This window comes from Biomphalaria glabrata, chromosome 6 (genome assembly GCF_947242115.1).
Source record: "Biomphalaria glabrata chromosome 6, xgBioGlab47.1, whole genome shotgun sequence".
Classification (NCBI taxonomy): Eukaryota; Metazoa; Mollusca; class Gastropoda; family Planorbidae; genus Biomphalaria; species Biomphalaria glabrata.
In genome coordinates this window covers 26650436-26675622 of record NC_074716.1, presented here as the reverse complement: position 1 = coordinate 26675622, position 25187 = coordinate 26650436, and the positions used below count along the sequence as shown (strand labels likewise).

General features: G+C 40.5%; 1 protein-coding gene across 3 annotated transcripts in view; it reads left to right on the top strand.

Annotated features, from left to right (window-relative positions):
* Positions 1-25187, top strand: part of LOC106070597 (epithelial cell-transforming sequence 2 oncogene-like) — a 49993-nt gene extending 24806 nt beyond the window's left edge. For 2 of the 3 annotated variants that reach the window (XM_056032711.1, XM_056032712.1), the window contains 9 exons: positions 362-483; positions 14570-14715; positions 15073-15141; positions 17190-17414; positions 18374-18530; positions 19205-19270; positions 19455-19543; positions 19806-19978; positions 23416-25187. In XM_056032711.1, coding sequence (XP_055888686.1) covers positions 362-483; positions 14570-14715; positions 15073-15141; positions 17190-17414; positions 18374-18530; positions 19205-19270; positions 19455-19543; positions 19806-19978; positions 23416-23546 — 1178 coding nt within the window. In that variant the 3' untranslated portion in view covers positions 23547-25187. The remainder of the gene's footprint in view (positions 1-361; positions 484-14569; positions 14716-15072; positions 15142-17189; positions 17415-18373; positions 18531-19204; positions 19271-19454; positions 19544-19805; positions 19979-23415) is intronic. The other variant, XM_056032713.1, reaches the window with a different exon arrangement.

Sequence of the window (25187 nt, the reverse complement as noted above, 5' to 3'; positions counted from 1 at the left end):
GTATAAATTGCTCTCATAATGTATTGCTATATGTAATGCACAATTGTAAACTAACTTCAACATGATAGTTTAGTCTCTGGGGGTGGACTCAATGATTTTTTTTCTCATTATAATTTCATGTGTTATTAAAGATTAATGGAAATATTTTTCTAAGAATTGTATTTTGCTTGTTAGGTTCATTATACATCATTCTTGCACTATGTTATGTGTAATGCACTAATGTCAACAAAATGTCCTCAAGGTAATAATGCTGTCCTTTCCAATCAACCTAAAGCAGATGCATTCTCTTTACTTCAGTGATTAAATACTTGTAACATTAGCCCACATTGTTTGCATGTTTCTTACTTTTTTTTTGTGCTAGAAAATTTGAAAGATTCCTTGCAAGAAAAAGATAGCAACAAACTTAGCAGAAGTTCACACCAGGAGACTATTGACTTGAGTGTCAGATATGGAACAATGAGAGCAAGCAAAAGTCAACGACTGGTCAGTGAACATTTCTTCATTTATTAACTCTTTGGTCTTATAACTTAATTGAAAGATAGTCCCTCTGGGACAAGGTTTTTTATTTTCATTGAATGACAGACTTATTGTCTGTTAACAAATGTATTACATTCTGAACATAGGTAGTGTTACTTAAGTATAGATATCACCTTCATGGAAACATCACAATGAGCAACTTAATTGTTCCCACTTAATTTCGATGTGGGCTCATTAAAAGAATAGAATGAAACTCATTTGAACAAACTGGCACTTGATCTTTGAGCAATTTCAATACATAATAGAAATAACCACAATAGCTATTTATTGTGTTTATTGAACAAAAAAAAACAGACTATTTGTGAAATTGAACTCTGAACCTTTTTATTTAACTTCCTACATGCTTTCTATAAAAGAAAAATGAAGTAAACTTACTTTGCAATGGAATCAGAAGACGTAAAGCTCATCTGTGTCTAATAAGGATGTCATGTGGCCAGCACAACAAACAAAGGCCTTGACTTCCCCAATGTATGTCAGGTACCCTGTAGAGTTGAGAGGACTCTGACACATCCTAATAAAGTACAAAATGTCTGTCTTCAATTCAGAAACCATGTACTTTACTACTCTGCCACCATGCCCCATCACATGCTTTACTACTCTGCCACCATGCCCCATCATGTACTTTACTACTCTGCCACCATGCCCCATCATGTACTTTACTACTCTGCCACCATGCCCCATCATGTACTTTACTACTCTGCCACCATGCCCCATCATGTACTTTACTACTCTGCCACCATGCCCCATCATGTACTTTACTACTCTGCCACCATGCCCCATCATGTACTTTACTACTCTGCCACCATGCCCCATCACATGCTTTACTACTCTGCCACCATGCTCCATCATGTACTTTACTACTCTGCCACCATTCTCCATCATGTACTTTACTACTCTGCCACCATGCTCCATCATGTACTTTACTACTCTGCCACCATGCCCCATCACATGCTTTACTACTCTGCCACCATGCTCCATCATGTACTTTACTACTCTGCCACCATTCTCCATCATGTACTTTACTACTCTACCACCATGCCCCATCACATGCTTTACTACTCTGCCACCATTCTCCATCATGTACTTTACTACTCTACCACCATGCCCCATCACATGCTTTACTACTCTGCCACCATGCCCCATCATGTACTTTACTACTCTGCCACCATGCCCCATCATGTACTTTACTACTCTGCCACCATGCCCCATCATGTACTTTACTACTCTGCCACCATGCCCCATCATGTACTTTACTACTCTGCCACCATGCCCCATCACATGCTTTACTACTCTGCCACCATGCTCCATCATGTACTTTACTACTCTGCCACCATTCTCCATCATGTACTTTACTACTCTGCCACCATGCTCCATCATGTACTTTACTACTCTGCCACCATGCCCCATCACATGCTTTACTACTCTGCCACCATGCTCCATCATGTACTTTACTACTCTGCCACCATTCTCCATCATGTACTTTACTACTCTACCACCATGCCCCATCACATGCTTTACTACTCTGCCACCATGCTCCATCATGTACTTTACTACTCTGCCACCATTCTCCATCATGTACTTTACTACTCTGCCACCATGCCCCATCACTTGCTTTACTACTCTGCCACCATGCCCCATCACATACTTTACTACTCTGCCACCATGCCCCATCACATGCTTTACTACACTGCCACCATGCCCCATCACATACTTTACTACTCTGCCACCATGCCCCATCACATGCTTTACTACTCTGCCACCATGCCCCATCATGTACTTTACTACTCTGCCACCATGCCCCATCACATGCTTTACTACTCTACCACCATGCCCCATCACATACTTTACTACTCTGTCACCATGGACCATCATGTACTTTACTACTCTGCCACCATGCCCCATCATGTACTTTACTACTCTGCCACCATGCCCCATCACATGCTTTACTACTCTGTCACCATGCCCCATCATGTACTTTACTACTCTGCCACCATGCCCCATCACATGCTTTACTACCCTGCCACCATGCCCCATCATGTACTTTACTACTCTGCCACCATGCCCCATCACATGCTTTACTACTCTGCCACCATGCCCCATCATGTACTTTACTACTCTGCCATCATGCCCCATCATGTACTTTACTACTCTGCCACCATGCCCCATCATGTACTTTACTACTCTGCCACCATGCCCCATCATGTACTTTACTACTCTGCCACCATGCCCCATCACATACTTTACTACTCTGCTATCATGCTCCATCATGTACTTTACTACTCTGCCACCATGCCCCATCATGTACTTTACTACTCTGCCACCATGCCCCATCACATACTTTACTACTCTGCTATCATGCTCCATCATGTACTTTACTACTCTGCCACCATGCCCCATCACATGCTTTACTACTCTGCCACCATTCTCCATCATGTACTTTACTACTCTACCACCATGCCCCATCACATGCTTTACTACTCTGCCACCATTCTCCATCATGTACTTTACTACTCTACCACCATGCCCCATCACATGCTTTACTACTCTGCCACCATGCCCCATCATGTACTTTACTACTCTGCCACCATGCCCCATCATGTACTTTACTACTCTGCCACCATGCCCCATCATGTACTTTACTACTCTGCCACCATGCCCCATCATGTACTTTACTACTCTGCCACCATGCCCCATCACATGCTTTACTACTCTGCCACCATGCTCCATCATGTACTTTACTACTCTGCCACCATTCTCCATCATGTACTTTACTACTCTGCCACCATGCTCCATCATGTACTTTACTACTCTGCCACCATGCCCCATCACATGCTTTACTACTCTGCCACCATGCTCCATCATGTACTTTACTACTCTGCCACCATTCTCAATCATGTACTTTACTACTCTACCACCATGCCCCATCACATGCTTTACTACTCTGTCACCATGCTCCATCATGTACTTTACTACTCTGCCACCATTCTCCATCATGTACTTTACTACTCTGCCACCATGCCCCATCACTTGCTTTACTACTCTGCCACCATGCCCCATCACATACTTTACTACTCTGCCACCATGCCCCATCACATGCTTTACTACACTGCCACCATGCCCCATCACATACTTTACTACTCTGCCACCATGCCCCATCACATGCTTTACTACTCTGCCACCATGCCCCATCATGTACTTTACTACTCTGCCACCATGCCCCATCACATGCTTTACTACTCTACCACCATGCCCCATCACATACTTTACTACTCTGTCACCATGGACCATCATGTACTTTACTACTCTGCCACCATGCCCCATCATGTACTTTACTACTCTGCCACCATGCCCCATCACATGCTTTACTACTCTGTCACCATGCCCCATCATGTACTTTACTACTCTGCCACCATGCCCCATCACATGCTTTACTACCCTGCCACCATGCCCCATCATGTACTTTACTACTCTGCCACCATGCCCCATCACATGCTTTACTACTCTGCCACCATGCCCCATCATGTACTTTACTACTCTGCCATCATGCCCCATCATGTACTTTACTACTCTGCCACCATGCCCCATCATGTACTTTACTACTCTGCCACCATGCCCCATCATGTACTTTACTACTCTGCCACCATGCCCCATCACATACTTTACTACTCTGCTATCATGCTCCATCATGTACTTTACTACTCTGCCACCATGCCCCATCATGTACTTTACTACTCTGCCACCATGCCCCATCACATACTTTACTACTCTGCTATCATGCTCCATCATGTACTTTACTACTCTGCCACCATGCCCCATCACATGCTTTACTACTCTGCCACCATTCTCCATCATGTACTTTACTACTCTACCACCATGCCCCATCACATGCTTTACTACTCTGCCACCATGCTCCATCATGTACTTTACTACTCTGCCACCATTCTCCATCATTTACTTTACTACTCTGCCACCATGCCCCATCACATGCTTTACTACTCTGCCACCATGCCCCATCACATACTTTACTACTCTGCCACCATGCCCCATCACATACTTTACTACTCTGCCACCATGCCCCATCACATGCTTTACTACTCTGCCACCATGCCCCATCATGTACTTTACTACTCTGCCACCATGCCCCATCATGTACTTTACTACTCTGCCACCATGCCCCATCATGTACTTTACTACTCTGCCATCATGCCCCATCATGTACTTTACTACTCTGCCACCATGCCCCATCATGTACTTTACTACTCTGCCACCATGCCCCATCACATACTTTACTACTCTGCCACCATGCCCCATCATGTACTTTACTACTCTGCCATCATGCCCCATCATGTACTTTACTACTCTGCCACCATGCCCCATCATGTACTTTACTACTCTGCCACCATGCCCCATCATGTACTTTACTACTCTGCCACCATGCCCCATCATGTACTTTACTACTCTGCCATCATGCCCCATCATGTACTTTACTACTCTGCCACCATGCCCCATCATGTACTTTACTACTCTGCCACCATGCCCCATCATGTACTTTACTACTCTGCCACCATGCCCCATCACATACTTTACTACTCTGCTATCATGCTCCATCATGTACTTTACTACTCTGCCACCATGCCCCATCATGTACTTTACTACTCTGCCACCATACCCCATCATGTACTTTACTACTCTGCCACCATGCCCCATCACATGCTTTACTACTCTGCCACCATGCCCCATCATGTACTTTACTACTCTGCCATCATGCCCCATCATGTACTTTACTACTCTGCCACCATGCCCCATCATGTACTTTACTACTCTGCCACCATGCCCCATCATGTACTTTACTACTCTGCCACCATGCCCCATCATGTACTTTACTACTCTGCCACCATGCCCCATCATGTACTTTACTACTCTGCCACCATGCCCCATCACATACTTTACTACTCTGCTATCATGCTCCATCATGTACTTTACTACTCTGCCACCATGCCCCATCATGTACTTTACTACTCTGCCACCATGCCCCATCATGTACTTTACTACTCTGCCACCATGCCCCATCATGTACTTTACTACTCTGCCACCATGCCCCATAACATACTGTTACGATTCTCTTCTACTCCGGCCTTCTATAAACACTGCTAAACACAACACAACACATCAACACATCAAGAACCTGCCAACAAGAGCTTCACAATAATCTGGTACTTTAATAATGAGTGAATAAGTAGAAGACAGCCAATACGACACAATTGGCAACACAATAAGCTACTACGAATGTTAAACTGTACATCACCGTATACAACTCTACTGTCTCTATTTCTTCCTAGACTCGTACATAACACTTGAGGACTCGACAAGGACCGACTTCATGGCCAACTAACAGTCCTGGTCTCAACGCTCTCCCGTCTTGAACTGCCGCTTTCTTACACACTGTGTCACTCGTACCGCAGGCTTTCGATCACATGACCATAACATTGGTCATATTTGCGTGTGATCGTAGTACTGTCCCTTGTCCATGGCCCCGCTGACCTGAGTGATTCACGGGTGTGTCAGCTGAGCCTATAGTTAACCCTTTTGCGCCGCCAATAGGGTCGTAACACTGCCCCCTTCTCAGATTTGTCCGTCCCGGACAAAATCTATCACACGACATGGGCAGTGGAGGTGAATCGATGCAGGAGGAGGTCTATCGGTGGGGGTTACAATGGGCTTATATTGCCATCTCGATGGAGCCATCTGCGTTGTATTCGGCGTATGTCTCTTTCTCCTACTCCAGGTCACCTTCACCTGGCTGCACTGACGTCGTGGTTGCATCGCCATGCACTTTGGACTGAGCAAACGTCGCCTTCTTCGGTCGCTCACCTCTGAGGGCAGCCACTTAACACACGGGGAGGGATAGGATGTCAGGACTGGGGTCACCAAGATCGCTGGCCTATCAGGTTGTTTCATAGGGTTTTCAAGAGACGGGTTTTTGGGAATGGGTGTCAGGTCCACAGGAGGGGAGATAGTGGCACACATCATCTTCAGGCTTGTCCGGAGGGCAAACTAGCGGAGCAAGTTGGCAGCACTCCACTTGCGAAGGACCCTCATCTTCAGCATCAGGCTCCAGTTCACTTACTTGACCATCACCAGGTCTCGTCAGCTGGACAAAATCGTCTTGCCGATGGGTTTCTTGGAGTTGGCGTTCTCCCTGCAAAGCTCGACACACAAAGTTCTCGCCAAACATCTGAGTGCAACCATTTTAGATCTGTCCGTCCCGGGCAGATCCAGCTTCACCATGGTACTTGTTGAGTCTGTCGATGTGGACGACCTTCAGTTTGGATCTTGGGCTCTTCTGTATTCGATACACGACATCGTTGATTCTTTTTATCACGCGGTAGGGTCCTTCCCAGTCTGTTTGAAGCTTTGGGGACTTGCCTTTTCGTCTTTGTGGGTTGTACAGCCACACCAGATCGTTCTCATGAAACCCAGCGGCATTGGCCCGTTTGTCGTACCTTGTCTTCATGTGGTCACTGTTGATCTTGATGTTTCTGCGGGCTAGAGCGTGAGTTTTCTCCATCCGTTTTCGGAGATTTGCGACATAGTCTGTCGAAGAGGCTGGCACATCTCCCGGGATCCCGAATAGCAAGTCACAAGGTAGTTGCAGCTCTCGGCCGAACAACATCTTTGCTGGAGTGTAACCGGTGGTGCTGTGAATCGATCCTCTATATGCCATAAGGAACATTGGGATATAGGTGTCCCAGTCCTCTTGACGTTCATCGACGACTTTCGACAGATGTTGTTCCAATGTTCGGTTAAATCGTTCCACCATTCCATCTGACTGGGGGTGAAGAGGGGTTGTGCGTGTCTTTTCGATGCCGAGTACCTGGCACATCTCTTGAAAGATCTTGGATTCGAAGTTTCGACCTTGGTCGGAGTGTAACTCCCTGGGAGGACCGAATCGGCTAATCCAATTCTCCACAAGTGTTTCCGCTATGGTGGTGGCTTCTTGGTTTGGTATCGCATACGCTTCAGGCCACTTAGTAAAATAGTCTATCACTACTAGAACGTACTTGTTTCCTCTCTGGGATTCAGGAAATGGTCCGGCTACATCGAGCGCTATTCTTTCAAAGGGGTTACCGACGTTGTATTGCTGCATACGTCCCCTCGTTCTCCTGTGCGGGCCCTTTGCTGCTGAACATGCGTCGCATCTTCGGCACCATTCTTCTACATCATCCCGGTAGCCGAACCAGTAAAACCGCTGGCGTACTTTTTCAAAGGTCTTGTTGACACCTAAATGTGAACCACTGGAATTATTATGGATTTCTTGCAGCACCTCAGCAACTCTCACTTTAGGCAACAACAGCTGTAAGCGATTGCATGTCCCATCTGCCGTTTCCCAGACCCTCTTGAGAACTCCATTGTCGATTGTCAGTGAGTCCCATTGTGCCCAATATGCCTTGGTAGCAGCTCCTTTATCAGAAAGGTGATGCCATTCTGGTCTTTGTCCGTCTTCCTTCATAAGCAGAATGGGAGCCAGGTCCTCATCTTTTAACTGGTCTTCTCGGATTCTTTCGTCGGACCATGACCCGGAAGCTTGTACCCCAAGATGTCGACAATCAACGATAACTTCCTTTTCTTCAACCTTGCTGCAGTGTTTACATTCCATTCTGCAAGGTCGTCGAGACAGCGCGTCAGCATTCTGGTGAGTTTGTCCTTTTCGGTGTTGTGTCTCGAAGTCATAGGTTTGCAAACGTTCAATCCACCTGGCGACTTGTCCTTCCGGACTTTTAAATGACAACAGCCATTGTAGAGCAGCGTGGTCTGTCCTAATGATAAATTTTTGCCCATATAAGTATTTGTGAAAATGTTGTATAGCATCCACAACTGCCAGTAGCTCACGTCTTGTGACACAGTAGTTTCTCTCGGCTTTGGACAAGCTCCGACTAAAGTAAGCTATGACTCTCTCAGTTCCATCTACCTTTTGGGATAAGACAGCACCTATTCCGGTATTGCTCGCATCAGTGTCAAGTACGAACGTCTCTGCTGGTATCGGGTAGGCCAGAATGGGCGATGAAACAAGAGCCTTTTTAAGTCTCTCAAAGGCCTCATGACATTCCGTTGTCCAAATAAACGGCCGCTTCGGTTCTGTCAATTGATGAAGGGCACTACAGAGGCTAGAGAAATTAGGCACAAAACGTCTGTAATACGTGCAGAGTCCAAGAAAGCTTCTTAACTCCTGGATATTAGCGGGGATCGGCCATCCATTTACGGCTTCAACTTTATCCGGGTCTGTGCTGACTCCCTCCTTTGACACGATGTGCCCAAGGTACTTGACAGTCCTTCTGAACAAGGAGCACTTCTTTGGATTCAATTTCATTCCAGCGTTTCTAATTCGTTCAAACACTTCCTTCAGGTTTGCAATATGTTCCTCGAAGGTTCTGCCTATGACGATAATGTCATCTAAGTAAACAAGACACGTGGTCCAGTTGAGTCCTCTTAGCACATGCTCCATTAGTCTTTCAAAGGTGGCTGGGGCGTTACAGAGGCCAAAAGGCATCACGGTGAATTGCCAGAGACCATTACCAGCAGAGAAGGCTGTTTTATCTCTGTCCTCGGGGTGTAGTCCCACTTGCCAGTAACCGCTCTTTAGGTCAAGGGTGGAAAAGATCTGTGACCCAGCAAGTGTGTCCAATGTGTCGTCAATCCTAGGAAGCGGATAGCTGTCCTTGTGTGTGGCGTCATTTAGTAATCTATAGTCGACACAAAATCGAGTGGATCCATCTTTCTTCTTTACCAAGACTATGGGTGAACACCACGGACTGTTGGATGGTTCAACAACCCCTTGCTGCCTCATTCGTTCTATCATGTCCATAGCTTCTTGATGTTTTGCTAGCGGCAGGCGACGTGGTTGCTGTCGGATGGGCCTAGTGTTTCCTGTGTCTATTCGATGCTGGATCAGGTTTGTTCGCCCAACGTCCATTTCATCAGATGGCAATATGTCAGAGAACTCTCTTAGGAATCGTTCTGCTTTGGTGTACTGTTCTTTTGACAAGATCGTTTTGGCTTCTGCCAGAAGTTTAGTAACCTGGGGTTCACTGGGCTTGAGTATTCCGTCGGGATTTTCACTGCTGCAGTTTCTTATCATCTCTAGAGCATGGCAACCAGCGATGAGGCTTCCTTCCCGTAAATGTTTCTCCTCTGTGCCGAGGTTCATAATTCTTACGGGTACCTTTTGGTCTTTCCCAATCGTGACTAGTGTCTTTCCTACTGCTATCCCGTTATAGTTGGTGTTCAAGCTTTCTACCAGCGCGGTTTTTGTCGTGGGATAGTCGTCCTCAATCTTCCCCCAAATGATCATTTCCGACTTAGCAGGCAAGGTTGTATTTTCCACCAACGTAACCCTTCTGGCTCGGCCATCTTCTTCATTTTCGTCGCCAAGCAAGGGTACTTCGAGGTCCCCACATTGTAAAGTGCCTCCGCCGATATTCAAAGAAAAGCCATATTTCAGCATGAAGTCGAGTCCTATTATGCAGTCATCTGTGACGTCAGCAATCAGGAATTCGTGTTTGAATGACTGATTTCCGATCTCGACTGTTATGTCGATCAGGCCTTTTATGGGCATCAGTTCTCCACTGGCTGTTTTCAACGAGTAGGCCCTAACTGGCGTTTTCTTGCTATTGTCCACTTTATCCGTCCGGATGACTGATCGTGAGGCACCAGTATCAAGGAGGAAGTGATAGTTTTGACATCCAATTTTCCCGATGACCTTTAGACTCTTACTTTGCCCTAGCACGGCGACCGGGATGATGGTTGCAGGGGCTCTCATTCTCTGTGTCGCCGGGTTCCGCCCCTTGAAGCCGGCGCGTGCTAGTTTCCCTGGTAGCCCCGAGAATTTGGTCGTGCATACCTTTCTGATCTGTAATGGGTTCCAGTTTGTGCAAATCTTCTAGTGCAGCTTCTTTGTATATGACCGAGTTCACCACAATTCCAGCATCGTACAGGAACCCTAGGTTGACTTTCTGGTACTTGGTTTGTTCGTCGTTCATCTATTGCCTCTGTCACCCTTCTCACAAGTTGTGTAAATTCTTCCTCTTTGACTTCTAACCTTCGGCCTTGATGAGTGCTCCCTGGTGCGTCTTTGGCGGCTTCATATGAGAGAGCATATACGAGGGCTTCACTGGCCTTACGTTTACCACTAACTCTGGTGGCTTTCTTTAACTCGGGGTCTCGAAGGGCATCAATGAAGGCGTCTGTAATAATGACCTCCAGAAAATCTTGTGCGGCGGTTGGGTAGGCTAGATGTGCGAGGCGTTCGATGTCTGTCTCTAGCTCCTGTAGTGTTTCATCGGGGCGCTGTTGTCTGGTCTTTAGTTGCACACGATATACTTCTTGCAGATGTTCATCCCCGTATCGGAGTTCCATAGCCTGGACTAGGGCGGCGAAGTCTTGCTGGTTCGGTAGAGACTGTAGCAATTCGGAGGCTTTTCCTCTTAGGGATAACACAAGGGCTGTTGCTTTCTCCTCCTCACTGATCCATTTGTTAACTTTGGCTGCTGCGTCAAATTGCTTCTTGTATACTGACCAGGACACGGAACCATCAAATACGGGGGGCTTCATTTTCCTGGAGACTTCAGGTACAAATGACGTCATATCTGCTTCTGGTACAGGTGTGTGCTTGCGTTGGACTTGTATCTTCATTTCGTCGATGGCCTTCTCCACTGCGTTGACCCTCTGATTCATCTGCTCGTCAATGTTGGTGATTCTCTCCTCCACAGCATGTATGCGTTGGTTCATTGCCAATAACTCCGTTTTGATTCCCGAGTCCATCGTGTCTATCTTGGTGTCCATGGCATCTATCTTGTAATTGATCTGTTCCAGCAAGTCCGGTTCGACCTCAAAAAGATATGTGTCCGGATCTTCTTTTTCCTTCACCAGTTCTTCCCGAAGGCGTGCTTGTAAGGTTTCTTTGTTGCCGCTCGTCTTCAGGCCTCGATCACGGAGCTCTTCCTTCAGTTCCTTCACACGGAGTTGGTCTAACGTTTTCATAGTAGCCATAGCGGATCCGTTCCTATCCGATACGATCCGATCCCACTTCTGACACCAGTGTTACGATTCTCTTCTACTCCGGCCTTCTATAAACACTGCTAAACACAACACAACACATCAACACATCAAGAACCTGCCAACAAGAGCTCCACAATAATCTGGTACTTTAATAATGAGTGAATAAGTAGAAGACAGCCAATACGACACAATTGGCAACACAATAAGCTACTACGAATGTTAAACTGTACATCACCGTATACAACTCTACTGTCTCTATTTCTTCCTAGACTCGTACATAACACTTGAGGACTCGACAAGGACCGACTTCATGGCCAACTAACAGTCCTGGTCTCAACGCTCTCCCGTCTTGAACTGCCGCTTTCTTACACACTGTGTCACTCGTACCGCAGGCTTTCGATCACATGACCATAACATTGGTCATATTTGCGTGTGATCGTAGTACTGTCCCTTGTCCATGGCCCCGCTGACCTGAGTGATTCACGGGTGTGTCAGCTGAGCCTATAGTTAACCCTTTTGCGCCGCCAATAGGGTCGTAACAATACTTTACTACTCTGCCATCATGCCCCATCACATACTTTACTTCTCTGCCATCATGCTCCATCACATACTTTACTACTCTGCCACCATGCCCCATCACATACTTTACTTCTCTGCCACCATGCCCCATCACATACTTTACTACTCTGCCACCATGCTCCATCACATACTTTACTACTCTGCCACCATGCTCCATCACATACTTTACTACTCTGCCACCATGCCCCATCACATACTTTACTTCTCTGCCACCATGCCCCATCACATACTTTACTACTCTGCCATCATGCCCCATCACATACTTTACTACTCTGCCACCATGCCCCATCACATACTTTACTTCTCTGCCACCATGCTCCATCACATACTTTACTACTCTGCCACCATGCCCCATCACATACTTTACTTCTCTGCCACCATGCCCCATCACATACTTTACTTCTCTGCCACCATGCTCCATCACATACTTTACTACTCTGCCACCATGCTCCATCACATACTTTACTACTCTGCCACCATGCCCCATCACATACTTTACTTCTCTGCCACCATGCCCCATCACATACTTTACTACTCTGTCACCATGCCCCATCATGTACTTTACTACTCTGCCACCATGCCCCATCACATACTTTACTTCTCTGCCACCATGCCCCATCACATACTTTACTACTCTGCCACCATGCCCCATCACATACTTTACTTCTCTGTCACCATGCCCCATCATGTACTTTACTACTCTGCCACCATGCCCCATCACATACTTTACTTCTCTGCCACCATGCCCCATCACATACTTTACTACTCTGTCACCATGCCCCATCACATACTTTACTACTCTGTCACCATGCCCCATCACATACTTTACTACTCTGCCACCATGCCCCATCACATGCTTTACTTCTCTGTCACCATGCCCCATCATGTACTTTACTACTCTGCCACCATGCCCCATCACATACTTTACTACTCTGCCACCATGCCCCATCACATACTTTACTTCTCTGCCACCATGCCCCATCATGTACTTTACTACTCTGCCACCATGCCCCATCACATACTTTACTACTCTGCCATCATGCCCCATCACATACTTTACTTCTCTGCCATCATGCCCCATCACATACTTTACTACTCTGTCACCATGCCCCATCATGTACTTTACTACTCTGTCACCATGCCCCATCATGTACTTTACTACTCTGCCACCATGCCCCATCATGTACTTTACTTCTCTGCCACCATGCTCCATCATGTACTTTACTACTCTGCCACCATGCCCCATCATGTACTTTACTACTCTGCCACCATGCTCCATCATGTACTTTACTACTCTGCCACCATGCTCCATCATGTACTTTACTTCTCTGCCACCATGCTCCATCATGTACTTTACTTCTCTGCCACCATGCCCCATCATGTACTTTACTACTCTGCCACCATGCCCCATCACATACTTTACTACTCTGCCATCATGCCCCATCACATACTTTACTACTCTGCCACCATGCCCCATCACATACTTTACTTCTCTGCCACCATGCCCCATCATGTACTTTACTACTCTGCCACCATGCCCCATCACATACTTTACTACTCTGCCATCATGCCCCATCACATACTTTACTTCTCTGCCATCATGCCCCATCACATACTTTACTACTCTGTCACCATGCCCCATCATGTACTTTACTACTCTGTCACCATGCCCCATCATGTACTTTACTACTCTGCCACCATGCCCCATCATGTACTTTACTTCTCTGCCACCATGCTCCATCATGTACTTTACTACTCTGCCACCATGCCCCATCATGTACTTTACTACTCTGCCACCATGCTCCATCATGTACTTTACTACTCTGCCACCATGCTCCATCATGTACTTTACTTCTCTGCCACCATGCTCCATCATGTACTTTACTTCTCTGCCACCATGCCCCATCATGTACTTTACTACTCTGCCACCATGCCCCATCACATACTTTACTACTCTGCCATCATGCCCCATCACATACTTTACTTCTCTGCCATCATGCCCCATCACATACTTTACTACTCTGTCACCATGCCCCATCATGTACTTTACTACTCTGTCACCATGCCCCATCATGTACTTTACTACTCTGCCACCATGCCCCATCACATACTTTACTTCTCTGCCATCATGCCCCATCATGTACTTTACTACTCTGCCACCATGCCCCATCATGTACTTTACTACTCTGCCACCATGCCCCATCATGTACTTTACTACTCTGTCACCATGCCACATCACGTACTTTACTACTCTGCCACCACCATGCCCCATCACATGCTTTATAAAGCTATCTTGCTAAGTTTTGCCATTCCTGTTTTTTGTACTTACTATGTAAACACAGTAACATAACATTGCACACATTTTACAGAACACTTCTTCCTTGATGTGTATTTCTAGACACCTGAACAATATGCTAGACATCCTGAAAAAAGAACACCTGTAGCCTTTGAACTTCTCACCAGTGAAACAGAATATATGAGAACCCTCAAGTCAGTGTATGATGTGTATGTGAAACCTCTGAAATCAGCCATTGCTTCTAACAGGTGACTTCTAGCAGACCTTTGAAACAAACACAGAGAAACTCTTCTGACTTGTATATATTTCAAATATTAAAGAATAAAAGCTGTTCAAATCTATTTGGCATACAAAAAAGAAATGAAAAACATTTTTTTTATTAGCTTTATATAAGTAATAACTGTGTAAAACTCAGACACCTGCAATAATATTAAGTGCTGAAACATTTATAAATGAATGAAAGTATCTCAGAAGTTTCAGCATATATAAAAGCAGTGCTTGCTTTAGTGAGATCAGATTTTGATAAATTACTAAAAATAATTTTTGCGAAATAATTTTATTTGATAATTTTATTAGATTCAACTTTTTGTTTTTGTTTTCTCCAGGGCCATAATTAGTGGTCAGAATGTGCAGATTATATTTACAGACATAATGAATATCTACAAAATCAGCAGGTTGGTTCTATTATTATTTGTACAATGATGCTAAAAGGTAATACAATATTTACTTGGGTTATCAGATGGTCAGCAAATGGAGGACATGTTTTCCTTTTTTGGTTGAGCCTCTTTCTGGCAGACTTTTGCCTAAAGTATGAAAATGTCTTGTATTCACATTGTTGTTTGCAGCAGTTGCATATTTTTCATATTATCTGGTTGTAAAGTGCAACTACAATCTTAGCAGCAACAAGTTCATATATTTTGGAATATTTTAGGAACCTGTTATTCAGTTTCTCAACATTTGTTGTTGTTGTTTTTTTCTGCATTTCTTGGTATAAAGCTAAAAAAGTGTTTTTGCTGATGAAAGCTCAGTGGACTAAATTAGTGAAATAAACTCTCCATCAAAAAGTACTGTGGAATAATCTCCAGAGAATATGCACCTAGTTTTATGTGCATGCAGTTTTATGTTTGCTCAAAAAATACTACACAGAAATGTTGCTTTGAGAATGTACAGAGCTTCAGTTTTCCAGCCTTTGATTTACTGACATATTTCATCAAATACATTTTCAGCTTACTTTTAAAAATTTTACTCTTATTTATTTATTCATATGTTTACGTGTGTGTCCACCTTTTTTTGTCCTTCTATGGGATTGCAGGTGTCTGTATCTTTACAAACATCTCTCCTTCACTTCTTCTATGTTGAGAAAACAAAACATGTTTTAATAATGATTGTTTGCATCCAATGTCATTGCTCAATCTGTCCAATGAATTGGAGAAGGTTTCAGTTTAGTATTCTAGTCTATTCTATGCTAATAGTACAATCAAGCAATCAAGTACAATCTCACTTTCTTGTCGGAAGTAAGGTTGGTATTTAATGACAATATATACCATATCTAGTGTTAAGTGTCCCATCAAGTCTAGTATATATTCAAATGGTATTTTCAAATATGAACACTGTTATTTCAAAATTTTAAAGGAATAAATTATGGGCTATATTACCTAAGTTATTAAGAGCTTGAATATCGAACCATGTCCTGTGTTCAAAATCTGATTTAGGGAGGAACATGTATACAGGACATCCCTGAATGCTCTGTAAGATCCACAACATCTGTGGCAAAGATTATCAGGTGTATAGTCAATGTGCTGATTATACTACACCATTGTAAATCATCATCAAAAGATGAAATTTACTTTGACTCTGTAAATCTTGAAATAGGAGTGTAAACTTGAATAGCAATGAAATACATGCAATTAACAAAGAAAAACATAAGAAATACTGTAAAAAAAAAACAAAAAACAAAGCTTATACAAAGTGTAATTGTATCAATTAGTTTGGATCAGTTCTGAAATTAAATTTGTAATCGATCTAGACCAACAACAATAAATCTGTGATTATAATTATTTTTATAAATTGTTTATGTTTAGCACTATTTCATGCTTTTAGTTTTCTCAATATGCTATGATCCTCTCGCTTATCTGGACCAGTTGGGAAAATGTAAGGGGGAGAGGAAAGGGTAATCTGGGTGAATTTAACCATAATCGGTTAATGAAAGCATTTACAAAAAAAAAAAAGGAACAACCTGAATTTGAACTCAAGGCTTGTGCCTCCTCAAGCCCACATTTTAACTACTTAGTTGGGAGGGTGCCTATAACTATAGAAGATTGTATAGTTTATGTATTGTTTGTTTCAAACTTACTTTAAAGTGGCAACCTATAAAGGGGACTAATTCACCTTAGACCACCATTTTGGTCAAGCACTATTTCTTTCCCTTGTTTGAGATACCAAACATAAAAAATTATTAACAGAATTAATAAAATAATTGGTTATTTTCTTTTTTTTTAAATGATTCTTGTGTTGTCAGGTAAAAGAAATAATTATGCAAAATTTCAGCTTGATCCGAGATTGAGTGTCAGAGAAATAACATGTAAAAAATTGTTTACCAGACACACAAACAGACAGAGTGAATCAATATAAGCTTTGTAAAAAAAAAAAAGATTTACTTGCTTATTTCTCTAGTAACAATTTAAATATTGTCGTAATAATACTTTTGTGTTCATGAATTCAGAGAGTTGGAGGAAGACTTGAGGAATAAACTGGCCGACTGGGACTATCAACACACTTGCATTGGAGATGTCTTCATCAGGTTCTGCACCAAGCTGAAAGCTTACACCAATTTCACAAACAACTATGAGGTCATTCTCAGGGCAATAGAAAGATGTAAGGAGCAGACGCCAGCTTTCAGAGCCTTTCTTCAAAGACATGAGAGGGTACCAGAGACACGCATGTTGATGTGAGTTGCTGATGTCTTGTTTTCTTCTTTGAGCTCATATGATTGTTTGGGGGAGGGGGGGGGGCTCCGTGGCTGAGTAGTAAAGCACTTGGCTTCTGAACCAGGGATCTGGGGTTAGAATCCTGGTGAAGACTGGGATTTTTAATTTTAGTATCTTAAGGGCACCTCTGAGTCCACCTAATTCTAATGGGTACCTGACATTAGTTGGGGAAAAGTAAAGGCGGTTGGTCATTGTGCTGATTACATGACACCCTCATTAACCATGTGCCACAGAAACAGATGTCTTTAGCATCATCTGCCCTATTGATGCAAGCTCTGAAAAGAGAACTTTACATTACATATGATTGGTACCTATGGCCAGGTTGTTAGAAATAATAATGAAGGATGGGAACCTATTTATATATCTTAATGTTATACATTATATAAAAAAAAGCTGATTATTTGTATATGATCTTTAAGCATTCAATGTTCTAGAAATAAGCAATTAAAAACAAATAAGCATAACTCATTATTATTTTTATTATCTGTGTTGGCCAATAGCTAAAGAGCTGGATCTTGAAATCCTAACCAGGTGAAGATTGGGATTAGGAACTTTGGGATTTTTAGGATGCTCCTGAATCCATCCAACATAAGCTGGTGTAGTAAAGACTGTTGGTCATAGAAACAGATGAGCTTTACATTATCTTCCCCCACAGATAACAAGTTCTTAACTTACTGACAAAAATCAAGACATATAAAAACTTTTCTTTATAGCTAATGCTTTTTTAAAACCACACAAACCAGCTTTAATTTCAAAATTAACAAAATTATGATCCAGTTCAGAAGTTCCTTTGGTGAAATTAAAGTAGGTGCACACACATTTTTAACCTACTTGAGTTTAAAAGTTAATTTTTTCTGAAACTAACAGAAAGCAAACTTAAGTAACTTTGCAGAGCTCAGTTTTTCTCATTTCATTTTAGGCTGCAAGAAATACTTCTGCTGCCTGTGAATAGAATCTCAGAGTATGTGAAACTGTTGACCTGGTTTGAACTGCACACGCCCAGAACTCATCCAGACCGCCAAGACCTAGCGAATGCTATCAACACGCTCACTGAACTAGACAGAGGAATACGAGAGGTTCTTATTGTTTTCTGTAGTATTCAATATTGTACACTTTAACTTGTAGCAAATATAAAAGTCAGGGATTTACTAACTTTGTATTTTATATCCATGTTACTGTTCAACTATCTCTATTATTATTCTTATTATGTCAAACCTATTATTCAATAAAATGATAGACCAATACTTTCATCTTTTAATGACCATCCTATTTTAAAATAGTTTTGAATGAGATGATCAGCAACTAATAATTTTGAATAAATGGTGAGTGTATCAAAAGAGAAGCTAAATCACTGTGTTTTGTTTGATTAGCTTTCATATTCCATTTTGTCAAGTTTCTAGCCATTTTGCTTTGTATCTCTTTTTTTTATTCTTGATTCAATTTCTTGTGTCTCAGCTTATTTCACAAGTTCACTCTGAAATCTAGTTATCACTTTAAAGTCACTTTTAAATTATTTATGAATCACACTAATATTAATAAAGAATATAATATACTGAAAAACTTTGGTGTCAGAAGATTGTCTATCTTTTGTAATATTACTTTTTAAAAAAAAATAGTTTTCAACATTAAAGCATTGATACAATGTTTATTTATTAAAAGTCAATTCATTTTATACTCTGAAAGTACTTTAAGGGTCTTTAATTATTATTTTTTAAATATTGTAAAAATGCTCTGTATTTACCTCAAACAGTGTAAGGTCAGGATGGAGAGAGAAAAGCAGTTGGTGTCCCTGACTAGAAAAATACTGAATTGCCCTGTGAGCATATTAACTTTTCTTTTTGTGTGTGATCAATACTTGTTTCAGATAGTCATTAAATGTTTAAATATAAAATAAGTTTAAAAAAGTGTACACTATGTATAAGAACAATGTCTCTTAGCACTGTTTGCTCATTGTTTGAATGACACTTACACCATATTCATGTGTTATCAATTATACCCAGGCTTTACTTGAAGCAAACAGATACCTGATAAACCATATAGATGTCGCTCAGCTGAGAGCACCCACAGAGTCTTCTGTACCAGAGTTTAGGTAAATTATGTTAGCTTTCCAAAAAGCATTGTTAAATGTCAAATTTAGTGATAATTCACTAGCACACGTTTTATCTAAATTTTATTCATGAAAACCGTGTCACCCGTCAATTATAAAAATACACAAATTTGAGGTTGACAAATATGGTTCAACATTTACAACATTTTATAACATTTTCTTTGAAAATATTGAAATGTAAAACAAATATACAATGAATGATAAAATATTTAATCAAAATGTTTAAACATTTTTTATGTTTTAGATCTTTCCAAGAAATAGCCATGTTAGGATTGTATCTGTTCAATGATGCCTTATTGATTACAAGAAGAACATCCAAACATTTCCCATTCAGCCGAGCTGTTGAGTTTATCTACAAGTATGAAACCAGTATGAGTCTAATACGCATGAAAGTGGTAGACATGCCAGATTCCAAATGTGAGTTTCATAGTTTTTTATTGACACAAGAAACAGCACTGTGATATTTAAGTGACCTTCAATAATAGCCAATGATATTTAAGTGATCCATATTAACATACTATATCACTTCAATAAGTATGTCAAAGTAAAAGTTCTAAATTAATCTGGTCATAATTTTATTCATGGCTCATTAGGATTCCATAAAGCCAAAGCTAACATTCGGCTAAGAATCATCAATGAAGTTAGAATTAGACTACAATTATTAGAACTTAATTGGATTTTATTGAATGGCTGACATCAGTTTCACTAGTGTAATTTTTAAAATATATTTTGTTAAAATAGAATTCTTAATCATGTTCTCAAAATATAAAATTAACATATTTAAAAAAAAAAAATTGAGATTACTGTACCAACGATTAATCATGGAAGCATACTGAGACGTTGCAAGGCAAAGAACCTTTCTTACAGACTTTCAAAGATTCCCATCAGCCTTTACTAAGATTAATGATGCCCATATATATATATTTTTTATTTAGACTTTTTCTCTTCTGCCTTTTATTGTATATTTGTCCTTTATATTAGTTCCATCTTGAGACACAGATCTTAATTCATAAGGTTCTGTTACCAGTTGTTTTTAAGGGGATTATGTGGCCATCTTGCACAACTACCATCATCTGTTTTGAATTAAAAAAAAAGACATTTATTTGAACTTGGAAATTAGGCTTATAAGTAGACTCCAATCATAGCCACCTCTAAATCATAGACAGCTCTCAGTCTTAGCCACCTCTAAATCATAGCCAGCTCTCAATCATAGCCATCTCTAAATCATAGCCACCTCTAAATCATAGCCATCTCTAAATCATAGCCACCTCTAAATCATAGCCAGCTCTCAATCATAGCCAGCTCTCAATCATAGCCACCTCTAAATTATAGCCAGCTCTCAATCATAGCCAGCTCTCAATCATAGCCATCTCTAAATCATAGCCATCTCTAAATCATAGCCACCTCTAAATCATAGCCACCTCTAAATCATAGCCAGCTCTCAATCATAGCCAGCTCTTAGTCATAGCCAGCTCTCAATCATAGCCATCTCTAAATCATAGCCATCTCTAAATCATAGCCACCTCTAAATCATAGCCATCTCTAAATCATAGCCATCTCTCAATCATAGCCCAGCTCTCAATCATAGCCACCTCTAAATCATAGCCAGCTCTCAATCATAGCCAGCTCTCAATCATAGCCACCTCTAAATTATAGCCAGCTCTCAATCATAGTCAGCTCTCAATCATAGCCATCTCTAAATCATAGCCACCTCTAAATCATAGCCATCTCTAAATCATAGCCACCTCTAAATCATAGCCAGCTCTCAATCATAGCCAGCTCTCAATCATAGCCAGCTCTTAGTCATAGCCATCTCTAAATCATAGCCACCTCTAAATCATAGCCATCTCTAAATCATAGCCAGCTCTCAATCATAGCCCAGCTCTCAATCATAGCCACCTCTAAATTATAGCCAGCTCTCAATCAAAGCCACCTCTAAATTATAGCCAGCTCTCAATCATAGCCAGCTCTCAATCATAGCCATCTCTAAATCATAGCCACCTCTAAATCATAGCCATCTCTAAATCATAGCCAGCTCTAAATCATAGCCAGCTCTCAATCATAGCCAGCTCTCAATCATAGCCAGCTCTTAGTCATAGGCATTTCTCAACCAAATACATTTTATGATAAAGTTTAATAACATCTGCCTAAAGTAGGGGTGCACCGGATATTGTTAAGACATATTGACACTGTCTAGAGGTCACTAGATGATGACACTAAGTTTGTTTACTTGGAGAGAAATGTCAATTAGGGCGCTGAACTACAGGACACATCCCTACAAGTATTTTGTTACACAAGCCACGGGTATTAAAGTGGCTTGTAAGGGCCTTTAGTAAATTGGACAACAATAATAATGGCTGATAAAAAGTCATCACTTATATGGCGTTACTTTAATGTCAAAACAATGGACAACTCTAAAGCAGTTTGCAATGCTTGTAAAATAGTAATGTCACGTGGTAAACCAGGCAAACCTAAAGACTTCTCAACCACCACTATGATTAGTCATCTACGCTCGAAACACCCAGACTTATTCAACGAAATGACTGCATTGAAATCAGCATCAAGTAATATCACTGCCTGTGCCAGCACGTCTACGAGCTCCAGTGATTCGTCAAGCCTCACACACAAGCAGCAACCAGGGATTAAAGAGGTCTTAGACAAAGCTAAATTGTGGGATATTAATAGTGATAATGCTAAACGCATTCACTTGGCCATAGCAAAGATTATTGCAACTGACATGGAACCTTACCAAGTAGTTGAGAAGCCTGGATTTATTGGACTTTTACAAGTACTGGAGAAAAGATACACTGTGCCTAGTCGCAAATATTTTACAGAACGTGTTATTCCAGATATCTACGACAATATTTCCTCAAAGCTTCGTGAAATGCTATCTGATGCTAAAAGCATCGCTTTCTCAACTGACACTTGGACAGCTGATAATACCACCGAATCATATTTTGGTTTAACTGCCCATTGGTTGAATGAGTCATTTGACCGAAGCAGCTATGTTTTGCATTGTACAAAATTTAATGGCCAGCATACGGCCGCAAATTTGCTGTACTTAAGATATTTACTAAGCCATTATCTGTATTAGATACAAACCAGAAGCGGTTTGTGGCCTTTAAAACACGAGCCTAATGACAAGTTGATGGTGTCAAATACATGAACACAAACATCTACCCACTATACAACTTAGATTGTACTTAAGAAAGATTTACGCTATAAAACCAAGAGTGAACTTTACCTTTGAAAGATCTACATTAGTTACATATATGTTTATATATTCTGCATGAGTTATCCCACATTCTACTTTACAATACATACGCACATACCATCTCATGTTACAAAGATTAGTTTATGATAAGCATATCTGTAAAAAAAAATGCTGTTCATTTTAATTTATCAATCAGTGATAGAGTTTAAAGTAAGAATGTAAATAACAAAATAATATGAATATAGGTATGTTATATAGAAGATTTGCAAAAACTTCAGTAAAACGAGCTGTTTGAGTCATGTAGGTATCCGGCTCCGGCTCCGGCCGAATATCTAATTGTACTATCCGGTTATATCCGGCTCCGGCCGGATATCAAAAAGTACTATCCAGTGCACCCCTAGCCTAAAGCTTCTAATTTTGTCTACAGGTTAATAAAAGCACATTCCCTAATATTTTTTAACAATTAAATTGTTTGGATATTGACAAAAATTTGTTAAAAATTATAAAGGGAAGAGCTTGTATTAGTTAGACTGGAAGACAGATTTTATTATATTGAATCAAACAACTTTGTTGACCTACATTTCTGCTTTGATCTTATAATTACTTTAAAAAAACTTTTTTTTCCGCTGTCAAATTTCAGATGTGAAAAATGGTTTTAGTGTGGAGACACCCAAACAGAATGTGATTTGTGCAGCAGACACAGCCGAGCAGAAGTTTAACTGGGTCAGCATTCTGGACAAAACTATCAGAGCAGCCATTGAAAGAAAATAATTATTTTTAATTATAATTACTCTCTTAATGTACAGTCTGCCAGTATTTATTAACAGTGTCAAGGTAAACTTTATTTTGTCTTGTTCCTGAACAGCATTAAATAGTTATGTTTAGAAAAGTAGGTAGAGAGAGTAGAAAATGGAGAATTGAATTTGTGTAGGTCAGGGTTGCTGTCAGTTATTTAATTTTATACATGTCTGACATTCCTTTAGAAATGAAGATTATTGCCCCATAAACCAATCTTCTGAAGGACTGGATTGAGGTTTGAATTCATAACCTTTATGATCAGACTTATTTACAGCTATCATCATTGTCTGGTCATATTGATTATAGAAACACTACTGTGGGGGTGACTATGTTGTGATAAGGCTGGTCAGGGCGCACAAAGTACTTGACATCATTAAGGACTTAAGAGGATAAAAGAAACAGATTTTCAAAGCAAGGATTCAACTCCTTGGCCATCTTTTTGTTGACAGATGTTGAGACTTTGATACTGACAGAGTAACATAATTAGCAGTGTGATATATGTTATTTTAAAATGTATTTATTCTTTTCCTCCGCAACTTGTGATATTTAGTTATGTAATACTTCATTTCTTGGTGCTTATTTTTGTTAGAATTATTTGATGTACAGTATGTAGACTAGATACTTGTAATTTTCCATAAAACTATGTAATGAATGTTATTATTGCATACAAATGAAATATTAAAAAAAAAGAAAACTTATGTAAACATTTTTTAAGCTCTCCTTTGTCCTATTTATATAATTAATAATAAGATTTTAATTTTGGATTTGTTTTTCAAATGAATAAACAAATAGATATCACTGATAACGGAATTAATGTGATTTGTTTTAAAATGTGATACTACATTTACTATAAAATAAAATGTTGCATTTTATTTATTACAAAATGTGGATATTTCCTTTACTACAAAATGTGATATTTCATTTATTATAAAATCTGATATTTCCTATATTATAAAATGTGATATTTCATTTTTTTTTACCAAAAATGTGATCCATTGTTTCAAAATTCTTATATAAAAATTTTCATTGATCAGAAAGGTTTTATTTCTTATTAGGACCATTTTGCATAGAAATATAAATTTTTAAAAATATCTGTGATAACCTTAATAAACTAACTATTGGATTGGATAATATGTGACTATGTAAATAAGTGTTTTTAATTAATTATAAAATACTTGTTATTTAAATAATTAATATTGTCATATCAAACATTGCACTTATCCTTTATTTGTTAAATGAAGGACTCTGCGATAATAATAATAATTATTATTATTATTTATAATAATATGATTTGCAATACTCTTTAATTCTTTTAACTTTTTACAAGGTAATCAAACAAACCTATATTTAAAAGTATATAGATCTGATTACATCCGCAGTTTCAATGATATCACATTCATTCTATATCATTTGTGTAATCTGATAGTGATTCTGTAGGGTGGTGTTGGCCTTGAGTTATAGCTCTTCTTTTTTTAAAGCAAGAGTTACTTTTTTTGTTAGATATCATTTATTAGAATATGCATTAAATTCAAGAAAAATAATATCCTTATATATATATCTATCTATCTCTCCCTATATATATATATATATATATATATATATAGGCCTATATAT